The sequence below is a fragment of the Desmodus rotundus genome, chromosome 12 (genome assembly GCF_022682495.2).
Source record: "Desmodus rotundus isolate HL8 chromosome 12, HLdesRot8A.1, whole genome shotgun sequence".
NCBI classification, from domain to species: Eukaryota; Metazoa; Chordata; class Mammalia; order Chiroptera; family Phyllostomidae; genus Desmodus; species Desmodus rotundus.
The window spans coordinates 19,335,605-19,358,179 of record NC_071398.1 but is presented as its reverse complement, the minus strand read 5'-3'; the positions used below and the strand labels follow the sequence as shown (position 1 = coordinate 19,358,179).

The following is a 22,575-nucleotide window of genomic DNA, read 5'->3' as shown; positions in this document are numbered from 1 at the left end:
TTTCCCTAGAAAATAGAGGAGGAATGTCAGCTGTGTTATAGGCAACATTGTTTACAGTAAAAGTGACCTCTGTTTGGTAAGTTGCATCTAGTGTGGAATTATGATTCTCTGGAGGGAAGCTGTAGTGTTGGGGTTCTCTTAGTGACTCTTTTAACAGGGCGAGTCCCGTGCAGAGACCCTGGGAACTATACCTATGGAGTGGTCACGAGACATGTCGACTTCTGTTGGTCACGGGGCTTCCTGACGAGGATGGCCGCTATGCCCACTAGTGTGGATATTGTCTGAGCTGTCACCTGGTTGGCCAACAAGGAGAGTTCCTGGGTGCTGGGGTGGATTGCTGCAGGGACTATTCCCACTGAAGCTGATCCCGATGCCAGTCCCCTGGCCTGTATCTTGATTTCAAGGGTAAACTTCAATTGCTTTGTGAGTCTGAATGTTTCATTGGACCCACGCAGACACTCTGGTGCATGCTACAGACGACACCCGGTATGTGCTGCCGTACACACTGGACAAATGCTGGGTGAATGGGAGAGTGAGTGATGGAATGAAAGGACAACTTTGATGAGTGTTGGGAGGCTTTTGATGACTCACTCAAACACTCGGGTCTGGTAAACTAGCGTTTCCTTAAAGCGCACATCACCCGTTTGGCACTTGTACGACGCGAAATCCACATTGGCGCTGATCTGAAGCTGCAGTTCTCGGTAGTTTTCTTCCAGTACTGAGTGCGCAGGCTCCGGGTCCGTCTCCACCACCTGTAACAAAGGCAGCGCGTCCTCAGTCCCGCAGAGCCCGCCGAAGCACAGGGACTCTGCGGGGGAAGAGCAGTGCATTATTCTACTGATGCGAATTAACACCAGCTCATAACCCCAGTTCCAGAACAAAGGATTAAGGCAAAGCTGAAATGACTCATAAATGGGGAAAGAAAACAAAAAATTACTGAGGGCGTTAGGACTGCACAAACATTAGGGCTACTGGGGGTCAGGTGAACCCCAAACAAGGTAGGAGACAGAAAGTTATAAAGACAGGAACAGATATTAATAAAATAGAAAATAAATCTGAAACAGAAAGGACCAACAAAGCCAAAAGTTACTTGAAAAGATTTTAAAAAGCTTTGTTGAGATTATTCAAGGAAATAAAAACAAATAAGCAGTATCAGAAATGAAAAGGGGGGACATTATTATTGATCCTACAGATTTAAATGTATAATAAGAAAGTATGAATAATTTTATGAAAATACATATGAAAACAGTTGAAGAGAAAATTCCTAGAAAAATAATTTAATAAAATTGACTCAATTAAAAACCCCTGAAGAGTCCTAACACTATTAAAGAAAACAAATGATAGTAAAAATAATTTTAAAATCTTTTTTTTTTAATATATTGATTATGCTATTACAGTTGTCCCATTTCCCCCCCACTCCACTCCATCCTGCCCACCCCCTCCCTCCCACATTCCCCCCCCATAGTTCATGTCCATGGGTCATACTTATAAGTTCTTTGGCTTCTACATTTCCTACACTACTTTTACCCTCCCCCTGTCTATTTTCCACCTATCATCTATGCTACTTATTCTCTGTACCTTTACCCCCCTCTCCCCCTCCCACTCCCTTATTGACAACCCTCATGTTCTAGTTGTTTGCCTAGTTTGCTCTCGTTTTTGTTTTATGTGTGGTCGTTAATAACTGTGAGTTTGCTGTCATTTTTACTGTTCCTATTTTTGATCTTTTTCTTAGGTAACTCCCTTTAACATTTCATATAATAAGGGCTTGGTGATGATGAGCCTCTTCAACTTGACCTTATCTGAGAAGCACTTTATCCTCCCTTCCATTCTAAATGATAGCTTTGCTGGATACAGTAATCTTGGATGTAGGTCCTTGCGTTTAATCTTGGGTAATGTAATTATGATGTGTCTTGTGTTCCTCCTTGGGTCCAGCTTCTTTGGGACTCTCTGAGCTTCCTGGACTTCCCGGAAGTCTATTTCCTTTGCCAGATCGGGGAAGTTCTCCATTATTTGTTCAAATAAGTTTTCAATTTTTTGTTCTTCCTCTTCTCCTTCTGGCACCCCTATAATTTGGATGTTGGAACGTTTCAAGGTGTCCTGGAGGTTCCTAAGCCTCTCCTCATTTTTCCAAGTTCTTGTTTCTTCATTCTTTTCTGGTTGAATGTTTGTTTCTTCCTTCTGGTCCATACCATTGATTTGAGTCCCAGTTTCCTTCTCATCACTATTGGTTCCCTGTACATTTTCCTTTGTTTCTCTTAGCATAGGCTTCATTTTTTCATCTGTTTTTCGAATAGATTCAACCAAGTCTGTGAGCATATTGATAACCAGTGCTTTGAACTGTGCATCCGATAGGTTGGCTATCTCTTCGTCGCTTAGTTGTATTTTTTCTGGAGCTTTGAAGTGTTCTGTCATTTGGGCCATTTTTTTTGTTTGTTTGTCTTGGCGCGTCTGTTACTTTAAGGGGCGGAGCCTTAGGTGTTCACTGGGGCGGGGTTGCGCTGGTTGCTACGCTGTGATGCTGTACGTGGGGGCGGGGCCGAGAGGGAGCAATGGCGCCCGCTTCACTCTCCTCCGGATTTCAGTCTTTCACTCCGCTACCCACAATCAAACTGGGCCCCCCTGGTGCTGGTCCCCGAGTAAGTGGGCCTGTGCACACTCTAGGCCCCTGTGGGTCTCTCCAACAACCTCTCCTGTGAGGCTGGGAGTCTCTCCTGCCGCCCCAACCCCCAGGGGCGCTTTCAATCAGAGGTTTGAGGCTTTATTTCCCCGAGCTGGAGCCCTGGGTTGCGCAGCGGTCTGCTTCTCTGCCCGCCGTTTGTCCGGTTTATCTGTGGGTGAATGTGGTGCCGCAATGTGCTATCCGCCACTCTGCCTGCCCCACTCTCCGCCACTCTGAGTCCGGCCCTCTGGGTTTATCTGTGCAAATGTGGGACCGCAGGGTCTGCTAGTGCTCGGACTGCCTGCGCCATTTGTCCCACACTCCGCCCGTCTCAGTCCCGCCACAGCCACGCGAGTCCTCTCCACCCCAGTGCCGTCTCCGCCCCTCCTACCAGTCTGGATGAATGATTATTTTCTGTTTCCTTGGTGTTGGTCCCCCTTGCTGTTCGATTCTCTGTCAGTTCTGGTTGTGCGAGGAGGCGCAGTGTGTCTACCTACGCCGCCATCTTGGTTCTACTATATAATTTTAAAATCTTAAAGACCTAAATAAATACAGCAATATACCTTGTTAATGGAAAGGACAGATTAATACTATAAAACTGTCAATTCTCCCTGAACTGACTTATAGACGCCACCCTATTCCACTCTACTCAGTTTTCCATGAGGGTTTCCACAGTGCAGCTGACCCATGAACACGTGGGGGTTAGGGGCACCAAGCCCCGTGCAGTCAAAAATCCCTGTATAGCTTTGACTCCCCCCAAATTTAACTATTAGTAGGCTACTGCTGGCTGGAAGCCTTACTGATAATATTAACAGTCAATTAACACATATTTTGTATGTTATATCTATTATATACTGGATTCTTACAATAAAGCAAGCCAGAAAAAAGAAAATCATAAGGAAGAGAAAATCCATTAACAGTATTTATTGAAAAAAATCCACTGGGAGTGGACCCACACAGTTCAAACCTGTGTTGTCCAAGGGTCAGCTGTACTTGTAAACAGATTCCAAAATTATACAGAAAAATAAAGGGCCAAGAATAACTGAAGCACTTCTGAACAAAACAGTACCGGGGAGGGACTTCCCTTCCAGATATCAAGGCCGATTATGAAGCTACAGAAATCAAAGCAGTGGAAAACCGGCAGAGGACTAGGAGAACGGGCAGTAAAGTAGACTAAAGAGACAAGAAATACCCTGGGCACACATAAAATTCAGATGACAAGGGAGTAATGGCAGATCACAACAGAAGGGCCAACAAAAAAGGGATTTGGCAACATTGGTTATCTAGATGGAAAAATGCCAAATTGGATTCTTGCCTCATACCATAAAATCCAGGTGGGCCACGCACGTAAATATCAAAAGCAAACCTCTTAAATATAAAAAAAATCAGTGAATCTTTTTCTTCCCTGTTAGGGAAGGGTTTTAAAAACGACACACACAAATAATTATAAAAGGGGAGATGAATGTCTTTGTTCATGAAAAGCTACATTAAGGAAAGTGAAAAGATAAGCTAAAATTTGGTGAAGACATTTGCAGACAAATAATAGGAACTATAGAGCTTATAAAAAATAAAATAACTCATACAAAGGACAGGCATCATAATTTAAAAAATGGGCAAAAGGCATTTATGAAACATCCAACTTTATTTAGTGATCAGGGAAATGCAAAGTAAGCCCCAAATGAAACTATATCCCATTCATTTCAATGATAAAAATCACGAAGTCTGACAATGCTGAGTGTTAGAGAAAATGGAGATCAGTAAGATCTCTTTGCTAGTTGGAGTATAAATTGGTAAAGCACTTGGAAAACATCTGGGAGTTATCCTGGAAAGTAGAACATTCACATGCCCTACGATTCAGCAATTCCACTTCTACAAAGAAACACCCTCGCCAATGAATACACGTGACCTGAAGAACAATGCTCACAGAAACACTGTCCAAAATAGTAAAACCCCAAACAACTTTCAAAAGAAGAATGATGGTAATGGAGCGGTTGAGGAGCACAAACTGGCTGTCAGAGAGCTGTCATGGGGACGTAACGTGCAGTACAGGGGATGTTGTCATAGTGTCGAATGGTGGTCGGTACTATTCTAATAACTATGTAAGGTGCCAGATGGGTGTGAGATTTATCGGGATGGTCACTTAGGAAGTTATCTCATGTCTAATCCCTGGGGTGTACATCTGAAACTAATAGAATAATGTATGTCAACTACAATTGGAAAAAAAAAAGGAAAATACACTTTCTTGCTAATACTAAGTACTCAGTTAATTTTGTTAGTTGCTAAAAAAATAATAATGGAATTTTACAGAGCAGGGAATGGGTGTACTAGAGCCACATGTGACAATGTGGATAAGCACATGCAACAACCTTTAAAAACTGAAGTTAAAACTACAACCACATGTTCTGCCTTTTGGAATGCATGGGTTAAAGAAAGAAACAAAAGACAAAAATCAAGGGGACGAGCAAACAAGATCAGGATAGTGATTTCCTGTAGGAGGGAGGCAGGGCGAAGGAACGGCTGAGCACCACACAGGAAATCCATGTCCTACTTCCTGTGCTGCGTGTGGGTCCATCATTGTCTATATTGTCATAAGGAAACTAACGAAGCAAAAACTAAAAGAGGGGCATGTATGAACCAAAGACGAGATTCTGTCTGTAACTAATCTGTAATAATTCTGGACACCTCAGGGAAAAGGAAACCACTGAAAGACTAGCCACGGCGTTTCTGAAGAAGAAAAAGGTGAGAGGACTTGCTCAACAAGACATCAAGACGATCTAAAACTCTGCCAGTGAAGGCGTGTGGCCCACGTGGTACATGTAGTATGCAGGGCAGGCGGCATGCCTGGAAGTTTAGTTTGTCACTTGAAAAATCAAAGTCAGGTGGAATGGGAAGTTTTTCTTTTTTCCACGAAAGGAGGAAATCTGAGACGTCACACCTGAGAGCACTAGGCGTCCCGGCCTGGCCGGTCTAGCTAGATTTGTGATCGAAGTCCCACTCACTTTTCGTTTTGTGGTGAGAGTCCCGGGTGTGCTTCTGGGCATGTCCACCCACTTTACTGTGCGCATGCGGTCATCCCAGTCGGGAACCTGGTCTGCAGGTTGCTGGAACATGATCTTGGACAGCTTGCACTTGATCTCCATCTTCTTCAGGTTGATGGGCACATCTGACTTCATCGTTACCACTATGTCCTTGACGCACCCAGGGTGGAGGTGGCCTACCTGGGGAAGAGCCTGGTGTTAGTATTTGTACCATTTTAGAGGAGGGGTAGATTTTGGCAAAAACAACAACAGAAAAATGCATCATTTAAGCCTGATATATGGATTGTCTTAAAAATGTACAAAAGCCACCCTGGCTGGTGTGGCTCACTGGGTTGAGTGCCAGCCTGTGAAACAAAGGGTCAGTTCCCAGTCAGGGCACATGCCTGGGTTTTGGGCCTGGTGTCCAGTTGGAGGCAGCCAAATGCAACCACACATTGATGTTTCTCTCCCTCTCTTTCTCCCTCCCTTCCCCTCTCTCTAATAAATAAATAAATAAATAAATATAATCTTAACAAATGTACAAAAGCTTCTTATATAGAAATATAATCATAAGAACAAGAGCAGCTAATATCTATCACACTGTCACTTCGGGCACTATTTAAACTGGTATTTAAACCGGCATGCAATCCCATCAATTCCCACAACCACCCTGTAAGATGCGTAGCTGTCACGCCTGCTTTAGGGGTGAGGAAAACTGTAACTTGCTCAAGGTCATACCATTAACAGAGGAGCTGGATTCGGACCCAGGCCCAGACACCACACTCTTCGCCGCCTGGGTTTCTCAGTCAATGTGGCCTGTACAAATTATGGACCGATGTACACAGTACACGGGCAGCTCCCTGAGTGTGGTCTGGTAACCCCCGGGGTCCCTAAGGCCTTTTTGGGAGTCCATGAGGCCAAAACCATTTTCATCCTACTACATATTAAGACGTTGACCTTTTCATTCTTACTTCCTCCTGACAGATGATGTAGCATTACCCTGAATGCAGAAGCAAGGATGAGAATCAGCTCTCTTCTAGCAGGTCAAATATTAAAAAGATTTATAAAAATGTAAGCTAATGCCACTATTCTCACACAATTTTTTTAATTTTTGAAAATATAGCCATTTTCATAAAACTATTATTTTTATATTACCATGTAATGGGTTTGTTATATATTTTAAAATGAATGAATAAATGCATGTTTTTAGACATTCTCAGCTTTAATTACTAATTTGGTAAATACTGATAGATCTAACCCACATAAACAAAAGCTCTTTGCAGGCCCCTCAGTAAGGTTTAAGGGTGCAAAGGAGTCTGGCGACCAGAAAGGCTAAGATTCGCTGAGGTATACCAGGTACATGTGACATCCAATTTGGGCCGCAGAATAAAACCATTTGTGATTTTGCATGCCTAAACGCACACATGAAAAACCTGCAGATACACTGTTCTGCATGATATATATCATAGCAGAACACGTTTCTGAAACTCTGCCTCGTCTGGAAAGTGAAGGGAGAAGAGAGCTTTGTGCTTCCCAAGGCCACAGATGTGTATGTGTGTGTGTGTGTGTGTGTGTGTGTGTGGGTACATGTGAGTGTAGGTAAATGGCCTGCGATTTAAACAGCTTATCTCTGCCTCCTCTAACTATTCACATCCCTCTGGGAAGCAAAGCTTCCTCCTGATAGCGCTCAGAGATTTAAAGGTAGGGTGCCCAATCCTCCTTGCTCTGTCCCCCCGGAGTTCTGTGTTTGAAACTCATATGATGGCTGAAACAGAGCAGGAGGCAGTGGAGATATCTGTGTGTATCCAGTGTCCTGGGAACTCAGAAACCAACTATCTACGGAAAGCAACTGCTGGCCAGAGGCTGGAACCTGCGACCACGTTGTCTGGGCCTTGGTCAGCAATTCATAAAGTGTGTGCTGTGAGCTGCTAAAAGAAGGGGTTAGCAGATCCCAGGTAAAGCACAGTGAACTAGGTTTTATTATAGTCTGCTGAAGGGCACCGGGGACCTTTAAGAGAAAGATGTAACTTGAAACATTTCTAAACCTCCGTTGTCCACAGAAACCATCACCCCATTTTATCTTTTAGTGAACCACATTTACAGGACTAGTGCTTAAAGAACACACACCGGGGGGGTCATAGGTCTACACGCTCTGGGCTAGGAAGACCTGGACCTGTTCCATCCACACAGGCTTCCAAGGAATTCCTCAATCAACATCAGCCTCACATCTGTCTTGCCAAACCTCATTCTCTGCTCTTAGATTGGGGCGGGGGGACATGAACCGTGCCCTCCAATCCTAGGTCCAAGTGAGGTCCATCCTATCCTTTGTGTCCATGGAAATGAACTGACAATCGAATTGGGTTTGGGCCTAAGTGAGCCCGGAAAACAGTGAATGGCTTTCACTTACCTGTGGGGAAAAGGAAACTGTAGCTAAAACAGGCCATTCAAACCGTATTACATTCACTTGGCTGTGGTTAGTGACTGTGAAGCTCACGTTATAGCTGTTTCCAATGTGGCAGTCCCCAAACTGAATGTGGTCCACCAGGGCAGCTAAGGAACACAAGCAGAGGGCTGGTGAGTCCTCCCTGGCCTCCTCCTCTAGGGGGCTCCTGCCCCGAGAAGGCAGCACCTGAAAGACACTTCACCTCACCCGCATGCAACTCCTCCCTCCTTGGATGTTTCTATTGGAAAAGCCTGGAGTCCTGAGCAGTAAGCTTTCCTTCCTTGGGGAATCTACTCATGCATGCATGCATCCATCCATCCATTTGTTCATCTGTCTGTCCATCTGTCCACCTTGGCCTCCTAAGGGTTAGGATGGCCAGAAGAAATATAGGAGTCCCTGTTAAATTTGAATTACAGATAAACTATGAGCAATTTTTAGTATAAATATGTCCCATGCAATATTTTGGGACACACTTAAACTAAAAAAATAATTGTCACATATTTGAAATTCCTATTTGATGGGGACTCCTATATTCCAATTTTCTAAATCTGGCAAGCCTATTAGAAGTACGGAATTTGATTTCCGAACTAGGGTTCACTGCTGGCTCCTGTTTGGCTCCTGATAAGAGAGACACCCTCTAGCCATGAACAGGGGCGAGGCATGTTGATTTTTACCCATGTTATATAGACTGCATGATGCTACCTTCCAGGATGACAATTATGCTCCTAGAACAACTGGGAGACTGTATTTATAACTCACTTCATAGCAGTTAGGCACACAATTAGAGTGCTTAGCAAATGCTTTTTGAGAATAATGATGAAGTATTATCAATTTTACCCTGCCCCAAAGAGTATAGTCAACCAAATGAAGCTGGAGAACTTGATAGACTGCAGAGCAGGGTGGCTTAAGCTTTACCATGCATGCAAATCACCTGAAGACCTTGTTAAAGGCAGGTTCTGATTCAGCATGCCTGAGGTGCTGGGGTAGGGTCTGAGATTCCCACTTCTCCCAGGTAACGCTGCTACTGTTGGTTTTCAGTGCATTAAGTAGACAGGCTGTGGGGAATGATGCTCTAGAGAAGGCACAAGCCCACACCCCGTCTAATTAAACAAGCCCAGCAACTCTCGGAATGTGTAGGATGCATGGCTCAGAAGAAGCAGACAATGTCAATGTGAGCCAGCTAAAAGACAGAAACAGGGAAAACTACGGAGAGATGTGTGTTCACTTCTTAGCTAATCCGGAGTTTTAATTTTGAATTTTGCTTATTGCCTAGATTTGAATTTGAGCTCCAACTACAATCCCCTTAAGGGCAGAGGCTCCTATTACTCTTTGGAACTCCAGGGCTCGGAGTAGTGCCTGGCAGGAGCACAGTGATGCTCCGTAAGTGTTCCTTGAGGGGACACGTGAATGGATGCAGTGCTGGAGCCAGGCACAAAAGAGCACACAGTGATGGAGAGGAGATTCAGTCCTAAATTCCCAGGAAGCTAGTTGATCTGTTATTTAAATTTCACTGTTGATCCAAGAGCCAACAGTGAAAGAGTCAATCCTTCACAGCTTCGTCTCCTACCTTCCACCAAGTCTTCCATGGTTGTTTCCACGGTGACCTCAGAGATATCTGAGACCTCCTGGCTGGCAGAAGCCACCAGCCCGTGGATGTTGTCCAAGGTGATGTCGTCCTCGTAGCCTTCTCCCACCATGTGGATGTTCGTGTCCTCATACTGATTGTTGATCACTGACAAGTGGATGCTGCCCGTCATCCTCCCAACCTTTTGGGAGTGGAAAACAACATCGAATTCGGCTGTGTCTCCAGGAGGGACGATCAGGGAGGCTGTGTGAGCCTTCTTTGCTGCAAAGAGAAGAGAGGATGACTTAGAATCAGTTTAAAGGAAGATGCATCCAGGAAGATCTTGACTCAAGGGAAAGCAGCCCTCGTGTGGGAATGAACATTGTCGAGAGCGGCCATGGGTGACGAGACTGGGCATCCTACTCTGTCTGCCACCCGATCAGTCCCCTTAACAAAACAGTTAGCTGGGTCCCCTTGTCCTCTGGAAGCTACTCTTCCTCATCTTACCTTTTGCCTGGAGTGTGTTTTCCTCTATGATGTAGATATAGGAGGTGGTGGGCCTCCCTTTCAGGGAGAAGACTTCTAGGTGGTCCTGCAGGTCAATGTGCAGCTGGCAGAGGGAAAGCAGGACCTGTTACACCTGCAGGCTGCTCGTGGGTTTTGAGTCTCTGGTGAGATACTGTGCAGTGTGTGACGTCACCCCCGCCCCCGAAGCCATCGGGCCTAGTGCCCAATGCTTTGTTTTTTAGTAAGAGGGAGATAGAATAAATATTGGACCTAGAGAGGAAAAAAGAAAATTTAGTTCAGCTCTTGTTAGTCAAGTGAGAAACTGGGGGCCCAGGGAGTACAGGCGACTTTCCAGATCACCCAGCTAAGCAGCGTCAAAGGGGGTTTGCCAAGGCCACTGTTACTGACAGAGGCAGCTGTAGAACATACTCTAGGCTAATCAAATGGAAATGAGTATTTGTGATTCTGCGAGGGACGGCATGGATATGAGTTTCTATAAAACAGCGCCCCCTAGGTGCAAGGGCCGTAGATGCCTGATGGTGCCGTGGTGAGTGTCCTACCAAGATAAAAGAACCAAGGTGGGCGTCTGACCTACTTGGAGGACAAGGACGTTTTTGGCCCCCTGGGAGCCATGTGTATGATTTAAAAGCTAACATCATGTAGCTGATATTAGGTGTGAGACATCAGCAAACATTTTCAGAAGGCGGTCATGTTGGCACCATCACGAACACCATGAACAAGATAAAATAATATTAAAGATGAGGCATAAAGGACGGAGGAACAGTGACATCATAGAGGAAGCTTCTGCGATAACAAATTACATATTCAGAAATAACTTTAATAAAAAACTCTATGCAGGAACTATATGAAAAAATATTGACATGAAAGAGCTAAATAAAAGGGTGGGAATCCTAAATGTTGTTCCCGTGGAGAGCCTAAATACTCTTAAAGTAGAAATTCTTCCCAAATAATTCATAGGATTCCCAACGAAATTTTTGTGGAACATTGTAAAATGATGTGTGAAGTTAATCTGAGAGACTCGATATGCAAATATTATTAAGAAAAGTTAGAGAAGTGGGAGTGGGTGGGCAGGAATTCACTGAACTATAGGACAGGACATTTGCAATAATATAATCATTGAAAGAATATGGGGAAATGGTATACTTGGACTTAAGACAACAACAAGAAATGCAGAACGCCACAGCAACGCCACAATTTTAAAAGCATCACAGAGCTAAGATAATGAAGACTAACCAGACCAAGATCCGGGAGAATGTGGGAATCCACAGACGGCAGCCTAACATTCCGGGCTGTTTTTGACCCGGGGCATTTGCCAATCTGGAGGGGTAGGTGGGAGGGTGAACTGTGCTCTCGATGGTCTCCTGGTGCTAAGAGGGCAAATGTCCTGTGAAGGACAAGAGTGCTTTATTTGCTCTAGACTGGGACCCAAGGGTCTGCACAATAAGGCAAAAGGTAGGCTGGATATACACCAGCCCTCTTGTGCAGAGCAATCCCGCTGAGTCATCTCTGGGATCCAGACTCTTGAGCCCTGAAACCAGTGTAAGGCGGTCCCGAGTTTCGAATGCCGGGCAGAAGTGAGTGCAAATTGTCTCTGGAGAAAAATAACATCATCCTTCGTCCAATTATGTTAAAATAACTTTCCAAATAAAATACCCAACCCATGATCAGAGACAACCCGGCACAGGAGGAGCCATGACCACATGGGGGAAAATAAGCAGAAAGAGCAGAAACAGACCCACGGAGACTTGAGATTTTGGAATTATCTGGTATCGACTGCAAAATGGCTGTGAGGACTGTTCAAGAAATCAAAGCTAAGTCTGACAATTTCAGCATGAAACTGGGAATTATAAAAACATTATGCAGATTTGAAAAACAGTCTTATAGAAATTCTGGAACTAAAAATGTAACAACTCAAGAACTTAATGGAAGGTTTAATAGTAGATTACATATAGTGAAGGGAGAGTTAATAAACTGAAGACAAGTCCAAAGAAATTACGCACAATGAAACCCAGGGAAAATGAACGGAAGATACGGTGAGGTTGTGAGATAGAGGATATACTGAGATGGTCTCACACGTGTTTAATTGGCTTCCCAGAGGAGAGATGTGACAGAATGGAATAAAAGCAATATCTGAAGACAGGTCTAGGAATTTTCCAAAACCAATTTAAGCCATCACTGCAGAATCAAGAAGCTCAGTGAATTTTAAGAAGGATAAATTAGAAGAAATCCCTACCTAGACACATAATACTGAAACAACAGAAAACAAATACAGAGTGAAAAGGTTAAACACAGTCAGAGGGAAAAGACTATCTTCTTTTATAAAAAATAGTATTTTATTTGTTTATTTTTAGAGAGGGGGTGGGAGAAAGAGGGAGAGAAACATTAATATGTAGTTGCCTCTCACACACCCCCAAATGGGGACCTGGCCTGCAACCCAGGCATGTGCCCTGATTGGGAATCAAACCGGGAACCCTTTGGTTCACAGGCTGGCACTTAATCCACTGAGCCGCACCAGCCAGGGTGGAAAATACTATCCTCAAAGAACATTTTAGACTTGAAGCTGGCATCTCAGTAACGATGGAAACCAGAATACACTGGAGTAATAGCTCCCATTTGCTGAAAGAAAACAGCTGCTAACCCAGACTTCAATAGCCAGTAAAATTACATTAAAAATGAAGGAAACATGGAGATTTTCAAATAAAAATAGAGAATTCACCACCAGCAGACATGCATTAAGAAATACTAAAGAGTATTCTTCAATAGGCAGGAAAAGGATTTCAGTGGAAAGCTGGAGATGCAGGAATGAAAAGCAATAAAAATGATAACCATGTGGGTAGAACTACATGAGTCTTAACTGTATAAACAACAATAATAATGGTAATAACATATTGCACGACTTAAAAATATATATATATATAATCCAAAGCCCTCCACAGTCATTCCTTTACTCTACCCTTTATTTTTACCTCCCACTGCTCTTCTACCTGTACCCTATGCTCTCACGAAGCTGGTGCTTACTAGGTGCTGTTTGTATCTTACAACTTGTTGCTTCTGAGCATTTGTCTTCGCAGTTTTCTTTCTCTACCCGGGATGCATTCACCGTCATGCCCACCAACTAAAACCCAGGTATCTTTAATGCCTCTCAAACGTCAGTTTAGAGTGAAATTTCCTTGGTATCCTAGATGGGATCAAGGTCATTTTCAAAAGTCCTACAGTCCGTCACATAACCCTTACTAAATTTCACACTTTTTTTTTTTTGTAAAATAAAAACATAATTTAATTGCTGAATCAGAAGTCTCTACAGATATTACATCTCTCACCCCTAATGAGGTTTCTTTTGTTTTTCCTTAATAGAAATGCAATGCTCATTACAGAAAAAATAAGGAAGACATTAAGAACACCCATAATCCCACCCACTGAACTTGGTGTGTATCACTGTGCATTGCCTCACACAGTAATTATTAGTGCCCTATGTCATCTGCTTACAGGCACTCCTTGAGGGTAGAGACCAGGCCTGATTTCCCTCTGCATGTCCCTTGGCTTACAAAAGCTCATGTATGAGGAACATCAGAGAAGTCCTCATAAATTAGGGATGGCAGAGGCCCTGATGTCAGAAGTCTTACTTCTAAATGATTCTTCTCCTTTTCCACCCCATGCTTCACCCTCCAGAGTACCTTGGCTGGGATAGTGCCATTGTTCTTGAGGATGAGAGGTAGTTTCTCCGAATGACCAAGAAGAAGCCTCTTAAAGAGGAGTAAGGGGTTTCCATATTGGTTATGGAGAATTGGCCGCACCACGGTCACTCGAGGGAGGTTCCCCTCTCCCACGATATCAAACACAAGGTTTCGGTTCTTGGTCAGGTTGCTGCAGGGAACAGGGAGATGGGGGCATCAGCCTGGCTAGGCAGGAATGACGTTCCATGGAGTGTGGCCTGCAGCCCTACTGCAGGAGGGGTTGCTGGGGAGCTGGTACCTGGGCAAGCCGTCCAAGGTGGCCTCAAAGATACACTGGTAGGTCTGCATGGTCTGGGGGGTGAAGGACACCGTGGCAAAGGCATGCGAGCGACTGGCAATACACATCTTGTTGGGTTCCACTTCAAAGATGTCCACGATGCGGGCCGTGATCTGGTGGGGGCGGCAGGGCCGGCATGTGTGTTAGCTACTGTGCATTAGCACGGGGCGCGCTGCTTGGTCTCTGTGTCCCGCCTGGGAAATCTCCCTCCTCTGAGCTCTGCAGTAAACCTGTTCCGTGGCCTGCGCAATCATGCCCCTGGAACAGTCTAGATACTCTGCGACCCATCTGTCAGCAATAGCTGGCTGGACTTGGCTAGACCTGTGATCTTTGACTCAAACAGAAGAACTAATCCAGATCTCAGTCTGACATCAATCTCTTGTCTCTCCGTTTCTCTGAACTAAGTTAAGATGCCCAGAGATCTCTGGGGGCTGCTGATGTGGAGCCGAAATGGAAGCCAGACTAGAGAATGGAACAACAGAGACAGCATGAGTGAAAAACCAGTGGCCCCTGAAGGATGGACGGAGCCTCTACTGGCCTGAAAGTGGGGTTTCAGGCAGCAGCCCCAGTCCCACAGAGCACTGGCTGCATGGTGCGCCCCGCCCTTGTCTGGGGTCTCTGACCACTGCAGCAAACCTTTGTTTGGGGTGTGCTGAGCGGGTTCCCGCTCCTCGTAACTCCAAGGGCTTTACCTGGAACCACCCCCTACAGCACTTAATCTGTCCCCATCTTGTGGCAGTGTTTTGGGAAGACTGTGGGAACCCCTGGCATGGCCACGGAAGGATTTTTTGTTCTCATGGAGGCAGGTGGGATTCAAGAATGACTCTTTCCTCTTGTTCTTAACCTGAGGGCACTGAGCTTTCTTTGTTCTTTCCAATGGATAGTCTACAAATTAGGGTGGGGAGAACATATAGTGTCTGCAAACTCCCTGTTAGAAACCTATCTTCATTTAGAAATCAGGCTTCCTCACTTTTTCAGGTTTTTAGTACAAAATAGAAAGAAAGCTGTCCCTCTTTGTCCCAAATAAGGTCAGAGAGTAATGACTGGATGTTACCAGGGCCTGAGGGAAGTCATAGAAGAAATCAGATAGTCTCCCAACCCCTGCCTCTCCGTGGGGGGCAGTCCCCTGGGACTGCATACTCTATTCCTGGCTCTAGGCTAGGCCACCGCTCTGGGTGATCTCCCCACCACCAGCAGCCCTGGGGCACAAGGACCACCTGGGCCAAGATTCCACTTTTGGGCAGAGAGCTGAGCGGCTGAGATAAGACTAAGCAGCGTCTGTAGCACATCTGATTGGAAACTGAGGGTGAATGGCACCTACTGACTCGGCCCTCTCTTGGCTTCCTGAATCTCCTATTCCACTGCGAGGAAAAAGGATCTCCATGTGGTCTCACCCAGAGGGGAACGCAGTTTCAAGTCTGGCAGACCTGGAGATGGGCACTTATTATTTACCTTGTATACAAATGAAGCCTGGCTTTAAACCTAGCCCTATATTCCTAGGCTCTGGGACCTAGGGAAAGAATTTAGCTTTTCTGAGCCTCAATTTCTCTAACTGTAAAATGGGGACAATAATGCAAAATCATGATACAAATTTGTGAGGATAAAATGAGGCCAATAGATGCAGATCTTTTAGCACCGTGCCTAGCATACAGCAGGGGCTCAATAGATGCTCATCATTTCACATCATCCTTAAAATCTGATATCCCCCCGATGTCCTTCACCTGGTGAGTATGTGATCTGAGGTCTGTCTGAGCTGGCCCTCGTCTTGGCTCTCCTACAATACGGTGCCTATTGCAGGCGCAGTGAGTGTTTGATGGTTGACTGAGTTGCTCACCCCTGCGTACCAGTGTATCACAGAAGGACTCACGGGAGACACCCACCGGGTCAAACGCATGGCTCTTGGCCTAGGGGAAACTGCCCAGTTCCCTCCTGTAACTTCCAGCAGGGCCCGAGTGCCAGACAATCCCCACTCAGGTGCAGAGGCTCCAGAGCAAGGGTTTCCAAGAGTCCCCTCTCTGGATTTCTGCCAACCGTGGCGGGAGGGGGCCCAGTGGGGCTGCTCACCTTGTTGGAGACGGGCTTAACTACAATGCTGACATCGCAGGCGATCTTTCCCACGTTGCTGATCTTGAACCGAGCCTTGGCCTGGTGGCCCACCAGGACACTGCTGAAGATGAACTTGTTTTCATCCTCCACAAACAGCCCCCTGGTCTCTGTGGTCTGCAGCATGCTGTGCAGGTTGGCACTGCTGCAGATCTGGTGCTCCTCAAAGATCAGGGCGTTGTTGTCAGTCACGAAGGCTGGGGAGTGGAGGGGAGACTGTGAGACCAAGCCCGACAGTCCGATTCCCACTGATCTAACTCCTCATTTGGAGGTGTGCATTCTGACAGAGGAGAGCTTGGGTGTGCGTGATGGGGCATGTTCTGTTCTCTCTTCTTTTGTACTGCTGTTGGGGGTCGTCAGGCCCCAACCCCCTTTCTTCCCAATGGTAAGAAGGGTGAGCTTAGGGTTTGCGGTGGGCTTAAGGAAGGAGGCATTTGGCTCACTTTGGTGCAAGGCTGCAGGGTGCCTATGACCAAAGCAAAGGTTCTCTGTGCTTCATCTGAGATCTTGCTGGATTAAAATGATCGCGTGCTCCGCTACTGACTGGCTCTCTGCGTATATGTTGCCCCCAGGGAGGGACCTGGCTGTGAGCAGGATTCCGTGTTTCTGGGGCTTGTGCTATACCCCATCACACCATGGTTCCCAGAGAACACCAGTCATGTGAAACCCTAAACCAAACTCAGGAACACTAGGAGTTCAGAGCTGCACACCCTCTTCTAGGTGTGCACGCCTTATAAATCTTTAAGGGAAAATATGGCCGAAAATATTAGAAGTTCTCAGGTCCCAAAGGTAGCAGCCCAGCCATGTTTGCTAGACATGTGCCTGGGCAGAGGTGTTACAGAGGTGTTTAGGAGGTGCTGTCCCATCTGAGTGCTCAGTACCTGGGAGACAGGCTTCTACCAACAGGCTGTAAGGAATGCCAGCAGGATGGTCTCTTGGGTCTCGGTCAGAGATATCAATAGCTATAAACTCCTCACACTTGCCCACGGGGTCAGCCACACAGTCAACGGTGATGGTCTGCACTCCTCCGGGAGGGATGGTGCCAAACCCAGGGTACACGGTGAACATGCCCTGGGTGAAGCGAGCCTGCAGGAGACAGTGGGATTGTGGGAGGGCTGGGGGCAGAGTGGGTGACGGAATCTGAGCCCTTCTACCACAGAGGTGAGGTGGTGTCAAGAGGGACTGGTGGGGGTTCCCCCAGAGGCTTTCCCTGGGCCCCAGCTCTTCCTCTGAGACAAAGGGAGGGCCTCAGGGATGGGCTCCCTCAGTGCTTCCTTCCCAGCAAGGTCTCAGATGAAGCCCAGAGAGAACCCGTTTGCTTTGACCAATCATGATGGAGGGTTTCAGGGGACAGACATGTTCCCTATTGCATGACATTTTATTATCCAGGTGGGACTCGCCCCTCCACTCTGTTGTGGAACCCCTTTATTAAATTTTAAATTTTGGTTATTTTCTTCATTTCAAAATTTCCACTTGGTTCTTCTTTACGGCCTCTCTTTCTCTGCTGAGACTGTGCTTTCATTTGCCCCCCACACCCCGTGTTTGTAATTGCCCCGTGGAGCACGTTCATGTTGGCCGCTCTACCAGGGTTGTCGCGTAGCCCTAACATCTCTGTCGTCTCAGCGCTGGCGTCTGTTGATTGTCTCTCTGCATTCAGTTTGAGATCTTCCTGGCTCTTGGTGTGACAAGCGATTTTCAGTTGACACCTGGACATTTTGAGTGTTATATTATGAGACCCTGGATCTTATTTTAACCTTCCTGTTGACCTGGCTTTCTCTGACACCACTCTGTCAGGGGGAGGGGGCAGGGACACTGTCTCATGACTTCCAGGTAGGGGTGGTAGTCCAGACTCCCCACTCAGACTTCTCATTACTGCCAGATGAGGGTGGGAGTGCCGCTCCCCGCTAGTCCTCAACTGGCGCCTCCCTGGCAAGGAGGGGAGGAGAGCTTCCTTACTGTCCTGTTGATGCCATGGGGTAGGGAGGTCCACTGAGGGTGGGGGGTGGCAGAGGAATATCTCATTACCACTGGGTTGGGTGAAACCCAAGGCTCCCATGTGGTGTCTGCACTAACAATGGTGGAGGTGGTGGGAGCTAATAAACTCCTGGCTGCCAACTGGGAGTTCTGAGAACAGCGCTCTGGCAAGGGGTTGGGGTATCTCATCAGAGCCTGAACGGGACGAAAGTCTTCCCACTGTCCTTTGCTAGCACCGGTGGGGTAGGATTTTCTGTCATGTTCAACTGTAATAGGACAGTCTTTTTCTGAAATTTTTTGTCTTGCTAGGCTGCTCTTTTCCTGGTCCTTTGGCTAGAGGGAGCAGGCTTCCATTGCGGCCTTTTTGGGGTCTGTGCCTGGTGATGTTTCGGGGTTGCTGGCTCCTTCAGTGCCCAGATGAGAGAGATGAGGCAAAAAGAAAACTCAGGGAACTCACCACAGTCCCACGGACCCTAGCTGGTCTGACTGTTTCTCCCTCCATCTGTTTAATGTGTAATGTCTAGGGTTTTTAGTTGTATTTGGTTGGGAAGAACAGGAAAAAGCGTATCTACTCCATCTTACCAGAAGCAGAAGTCTCCACATCTCCTTTCATTTAAGCCAGTCTAAATGGCCTTCTGTTTCTTATACACAAAAGGTTGTTAATTAGAATATACATAAAGAGCTGAAATTTAATTTTAAGGCAGTGAGGAGCCAATGAAAGTTTTAAAGCAAAAGAGGATATCTAAATTAAAAGTCTTAAAAGTGATATTTCAATATACTATTTAATATTCCCACCATAGTGGATTCAAATCCTGCTATTCTATGAAGGTAACATTGCAAGAAGTAGTTGGAAGGTGGCCTTCCAGGGTTTCTGTGAATAAGGGAAAGGGCGCTTACCTGGTTAGTGATGTTTATTTCTTTCTGAACAGACTCAGAGAACTTGGTTGCTTTGGAAGGGCCAGACCTGTAGAAGTTCTCGCTTTCCCGGGATCTTGCATGCCTAATATGGCTGGGTCTGATTAAAGAAGCAAGAGTAAGTACACCCTTACGCTGGGGTGGGGGGTGACATTAGCCACCACCTGTCTGTCTGCTTGCAAGGCACCTTCTCCTAGGAACGGGGCATGACCCTTCTTTGCCCAAGAGGGCCCCGGGGCAGCACAGTCAGCATTCATCATTAGCCAAACTCATTGAACAATTAGAGAAAACGATGCAGCAATCGTACGGGTTATGTGGTCCATAAGGGACTGAACACCACTGCAAGAGAATAAGAATTTTTAAATGTTTGCTTGAGCTCACTGGAAAGCAGTGTGTAGAAATTATTTGTACACATCAAATCTTTTACCTGATCTCACTTACAAAATGAAACGGCAAATGGATATAATTCTGTCCCTCTCTTAACATTTGCAGTCACAGTGTTCCTGCGACTTAGTTCAAGCAATAGGACAAACACAGGCTTCGGTAACCGTCAGCTTCACTTGAAGCCAGTTTACGCAGTAATTAGTTTGCCTGGAGGTTAGTCCCCCTAAAATATTCAAGTGTTTTTGAGGTGCAATCTGAAACTTTTGAGAGATTTATAGATTTGAGCATTCACTTGCTTAATGACCAGAACAATTTAAGTTCTATCCTCTTTTGAGTGTTTTGCATGAATTTGTGCATGCTAAAATGGAAAATAAATGTAAAACAATTTAAAGACACAAATATGTTACCTATAAATAAACATTATTAAATTATTATAAAATAAATAAAAATTATATTGAAATTAAATTCGGAAGAAGAGACTTTCGTTTAACCGAAAATCTCTTAATACATTGAAACTTTGCCAAAATGAAAGAGGATATCCATAAAAATATAAAACAATTACAAACAATGTAAAGCTGTTTTATCTGATTTAAAACAACTTATTCAAAAGTCAATTTTAAATTAATTAATAAAACAATTTTAATTAATTAAAAGTCAATGAGTTAGACAGTATGTGAAATCTGGAGTCAGGGGTGTGGGTTTAGAACTGATCTACTGGTGATTTCTGGCACGATCTTGGATGAGTCACTTCTTCACGATCTCATCCACAACACAACAGGGAATCTGGTGAATTTAGATAAAGCGTATGAAAGCTCTTTGTACAATATAAAGCACTAATTAACAGGGAATGGCACGAGTTAAGCAAATACTTGTCTTACACTTTCTTTTGATGAATGGAGCTCACCCCTGTCATCCTATAAAGGCCAAACCTGAAGTCGGTAACACCTTGATTTTCTATGGTGAAGGCGGTGCTCTTACGAGTGCCACAGATCAGAGCCCCCAAGTTGATGATGGAGGAGGGGGTGATGCTGTATTTAGAGAACACTGCATTCACAGAAAACTTAAGTGGGATGCTGGCGATGATTTCACCTCCTTCCGCGATATTGGGCTCAATGATCTAGAAAGGCAAGAAGGGTTGGGAAGGCATCAGCAGCGGCACGGCTCCAGAATTCCGATGGCTGTCTAATTCATTCCCTGTTTTCATCACTGACATGAAGCCAAGTTCATTTCATTCTCTTTATATTATTGCATCAACAATATGAGCAAATACTAACACACAATGTACTATGTGCTAGTCATGGACCAACACAGACCAGCAAACTTTCAACCTTTTTCATCTCATGGCACACATAAACTACTTACTAAAATTCTGCGGCACAACAAAACTATTTTTTGCCGATTTGACAAAAAATAAGTATAATTTTGATTCATCCATACCGAATGGCTATTGTGTTGGCTGTTGTCAATTTTTAATTTGACAATCTAAGGGAAAAGAGGTCAGTTTCCTTGACTAAATAGTCAGTTGCTGCATGTTTTAAAAATTCTTATGCCCTGGCACACCAATTGAAAATCACTGACATAGACCACCTTTGCTTCTATTTCCACTGCTGCACTCTTCCTTTGCCCTTGATGGCTGAATTCAGCTTCCTTGTCTCAGGTGCTCACCAAAGAGCAGGGTCCACATTTCCTTTCTGGCACTCTTAGTTTCTGATGACTTTGTATACCTCCCACCTGACCTTCCTGTGTCTGCTAGCTGGGGACCAAACCCTGGTACATCCTCTCTGGTGGCCACCCCTTCCCCCGCTGCAGTGTGAGTTTGACCATGGACTCTTCTTGTTCTTCTTCAATTTATTGATTTGGGGTGGGGGGAGAGAGAGTGAGAGAGAGAGAGAGAGAGGAGAGAGAGAATTTGCTATTTCACTTATTTATGCATTCACTGGTTGGTGCTTATACATGCCCTGACTGGGGAGTGAGCCCACGATCTTGGCATGTCAGGATGACTCTCTAGCCAACTGAGCTACCCGGCTAGGGGCCCGTGAACTTTTCTTTTCAACGAATCCTACAGTCCTGCCACTGAGTCCTCCCTTTGAGCTCTCTCACCTGACAGCGCAGGATTGGCTGGTGCTCTATCTTCACTTCCTTTTTTGAATGAAAGAACACCTGGACGTTTGTGGGCTTTTCTGTTGTGCTCAGTGAGCCCTTCTTGGGTTGGAATGAAATCATAGAATTTATATTGGTCACGGGAATCCCTATGGAGTCCACAGAGAAGCTGAAAGATAAGAATAAAGGTCAGTATAAATTATTATCCAGGGAACCCAAGATTCTAGAGCGGAGACTCTAGACTGTTAAATGGCGTGTCTCTGGCCCTGTTTACTCTGCCTAGCAGGGTTCACTGCGCATTGTACTGTGTGACCACCCCCTCTTAGACAGGATTGACTGGGCCAGGGACTGACTGGGCTTGAGGCAAAGATAGCCATCTCTAGCCTGTGGTCAAGTGGTGCCCTCGCAGGAGATCTCTGTCCAACAGGGACACTTGATGCCGGATGAGGATCAACAACATTAATTCACCTCCCTCCTCTCTCTCAGACTGAATGCAGCACACACAGAACAGTAACACAGAGACGGGGGTCTAAGGAAGAAGAGAGCGCAGGGACAGAGGCCGTGCAACAGAGGCACTCAAAAAGGGTAGTTGTGGCCCAGCAGGGGTGAGGTGAGATACCACAGGGACAAGCTGAGTCATGAGAATGGCAGGGGGGCTGGAGAAGGAGCAAGGAACTTAAGCTGAGGTGGGACACCTGGAGTTGCTGTGGGGACCCAAGTGTCATCCTCACGCCCCAGGAGACCCGGTCACTCTATTGCTGCACGCAAGGGTGCCTGTGCTTTCTCACCTCCCTGCACAAACCCCTCATCACTTGCTGCAACCTGAGGGTGACTCTGTTCCCTGCAACCTAAAAAAGCAGAGCTACCACCCTGCCAT

At 45.6% G+C, this 22,575-nt stretch overlaps 1 protein-coding gene across 13 annotated transcripts in view; it reads right to left on the bottom strand.

The window, feature by feature from the left end:
- The window catches only part of HYDIN (HYDIN axonemal central pair apparatus protein), a 338,541-nt gene that overhangs the window by 52,175 nt on the left and 263,791 nt on the right, over window positions 1–22,575 (bottom strand). For 10 of the 13 annotated variants that reach the window (XR_008425734.1, XR_008425735.1, XM_053915141.1 and 7 more), the window contains 12 exons: window positions 21,699–21,867; window positions 20,477–20,715; window positions 19,197–19,314; window positions 17,207–17,411; window positions 16,287–16,522; window positions 14,184–14,335; window positions 13,886–14,075; window positions 10,191–10,293; window positions 9,687–9,965; window positions 8,084–8,226; window positions 5,659–5,877; window positions 592–752 (listed from right to left, as the gene is read on the bottom strand). Coding sequence is in view for 10 of the 13 variants with exons in the window: in XM_053915141.1 (XP_053771116.1) it covers window positions 592–752; window positions 5,659–5,877; window positions 8,084–8,226; window positions 9,687–9,965; window positions 10,191–10,293; window positions 13,886–14,075; window positions 14,184–14,335; window positions 16,287–16,522; window positions 17,207–17,411; window positions 19,197–19,314; window positions 20,477–20,715; window positions 21,699–21,867 (2,214 nt within the window). In the remaining 3 variants the exon portion in view is untranslated. The other 3 variants (XR_008425736.1, XM_053915149.1, XM_053915148.1) reach the window with 3 other exon arrangements.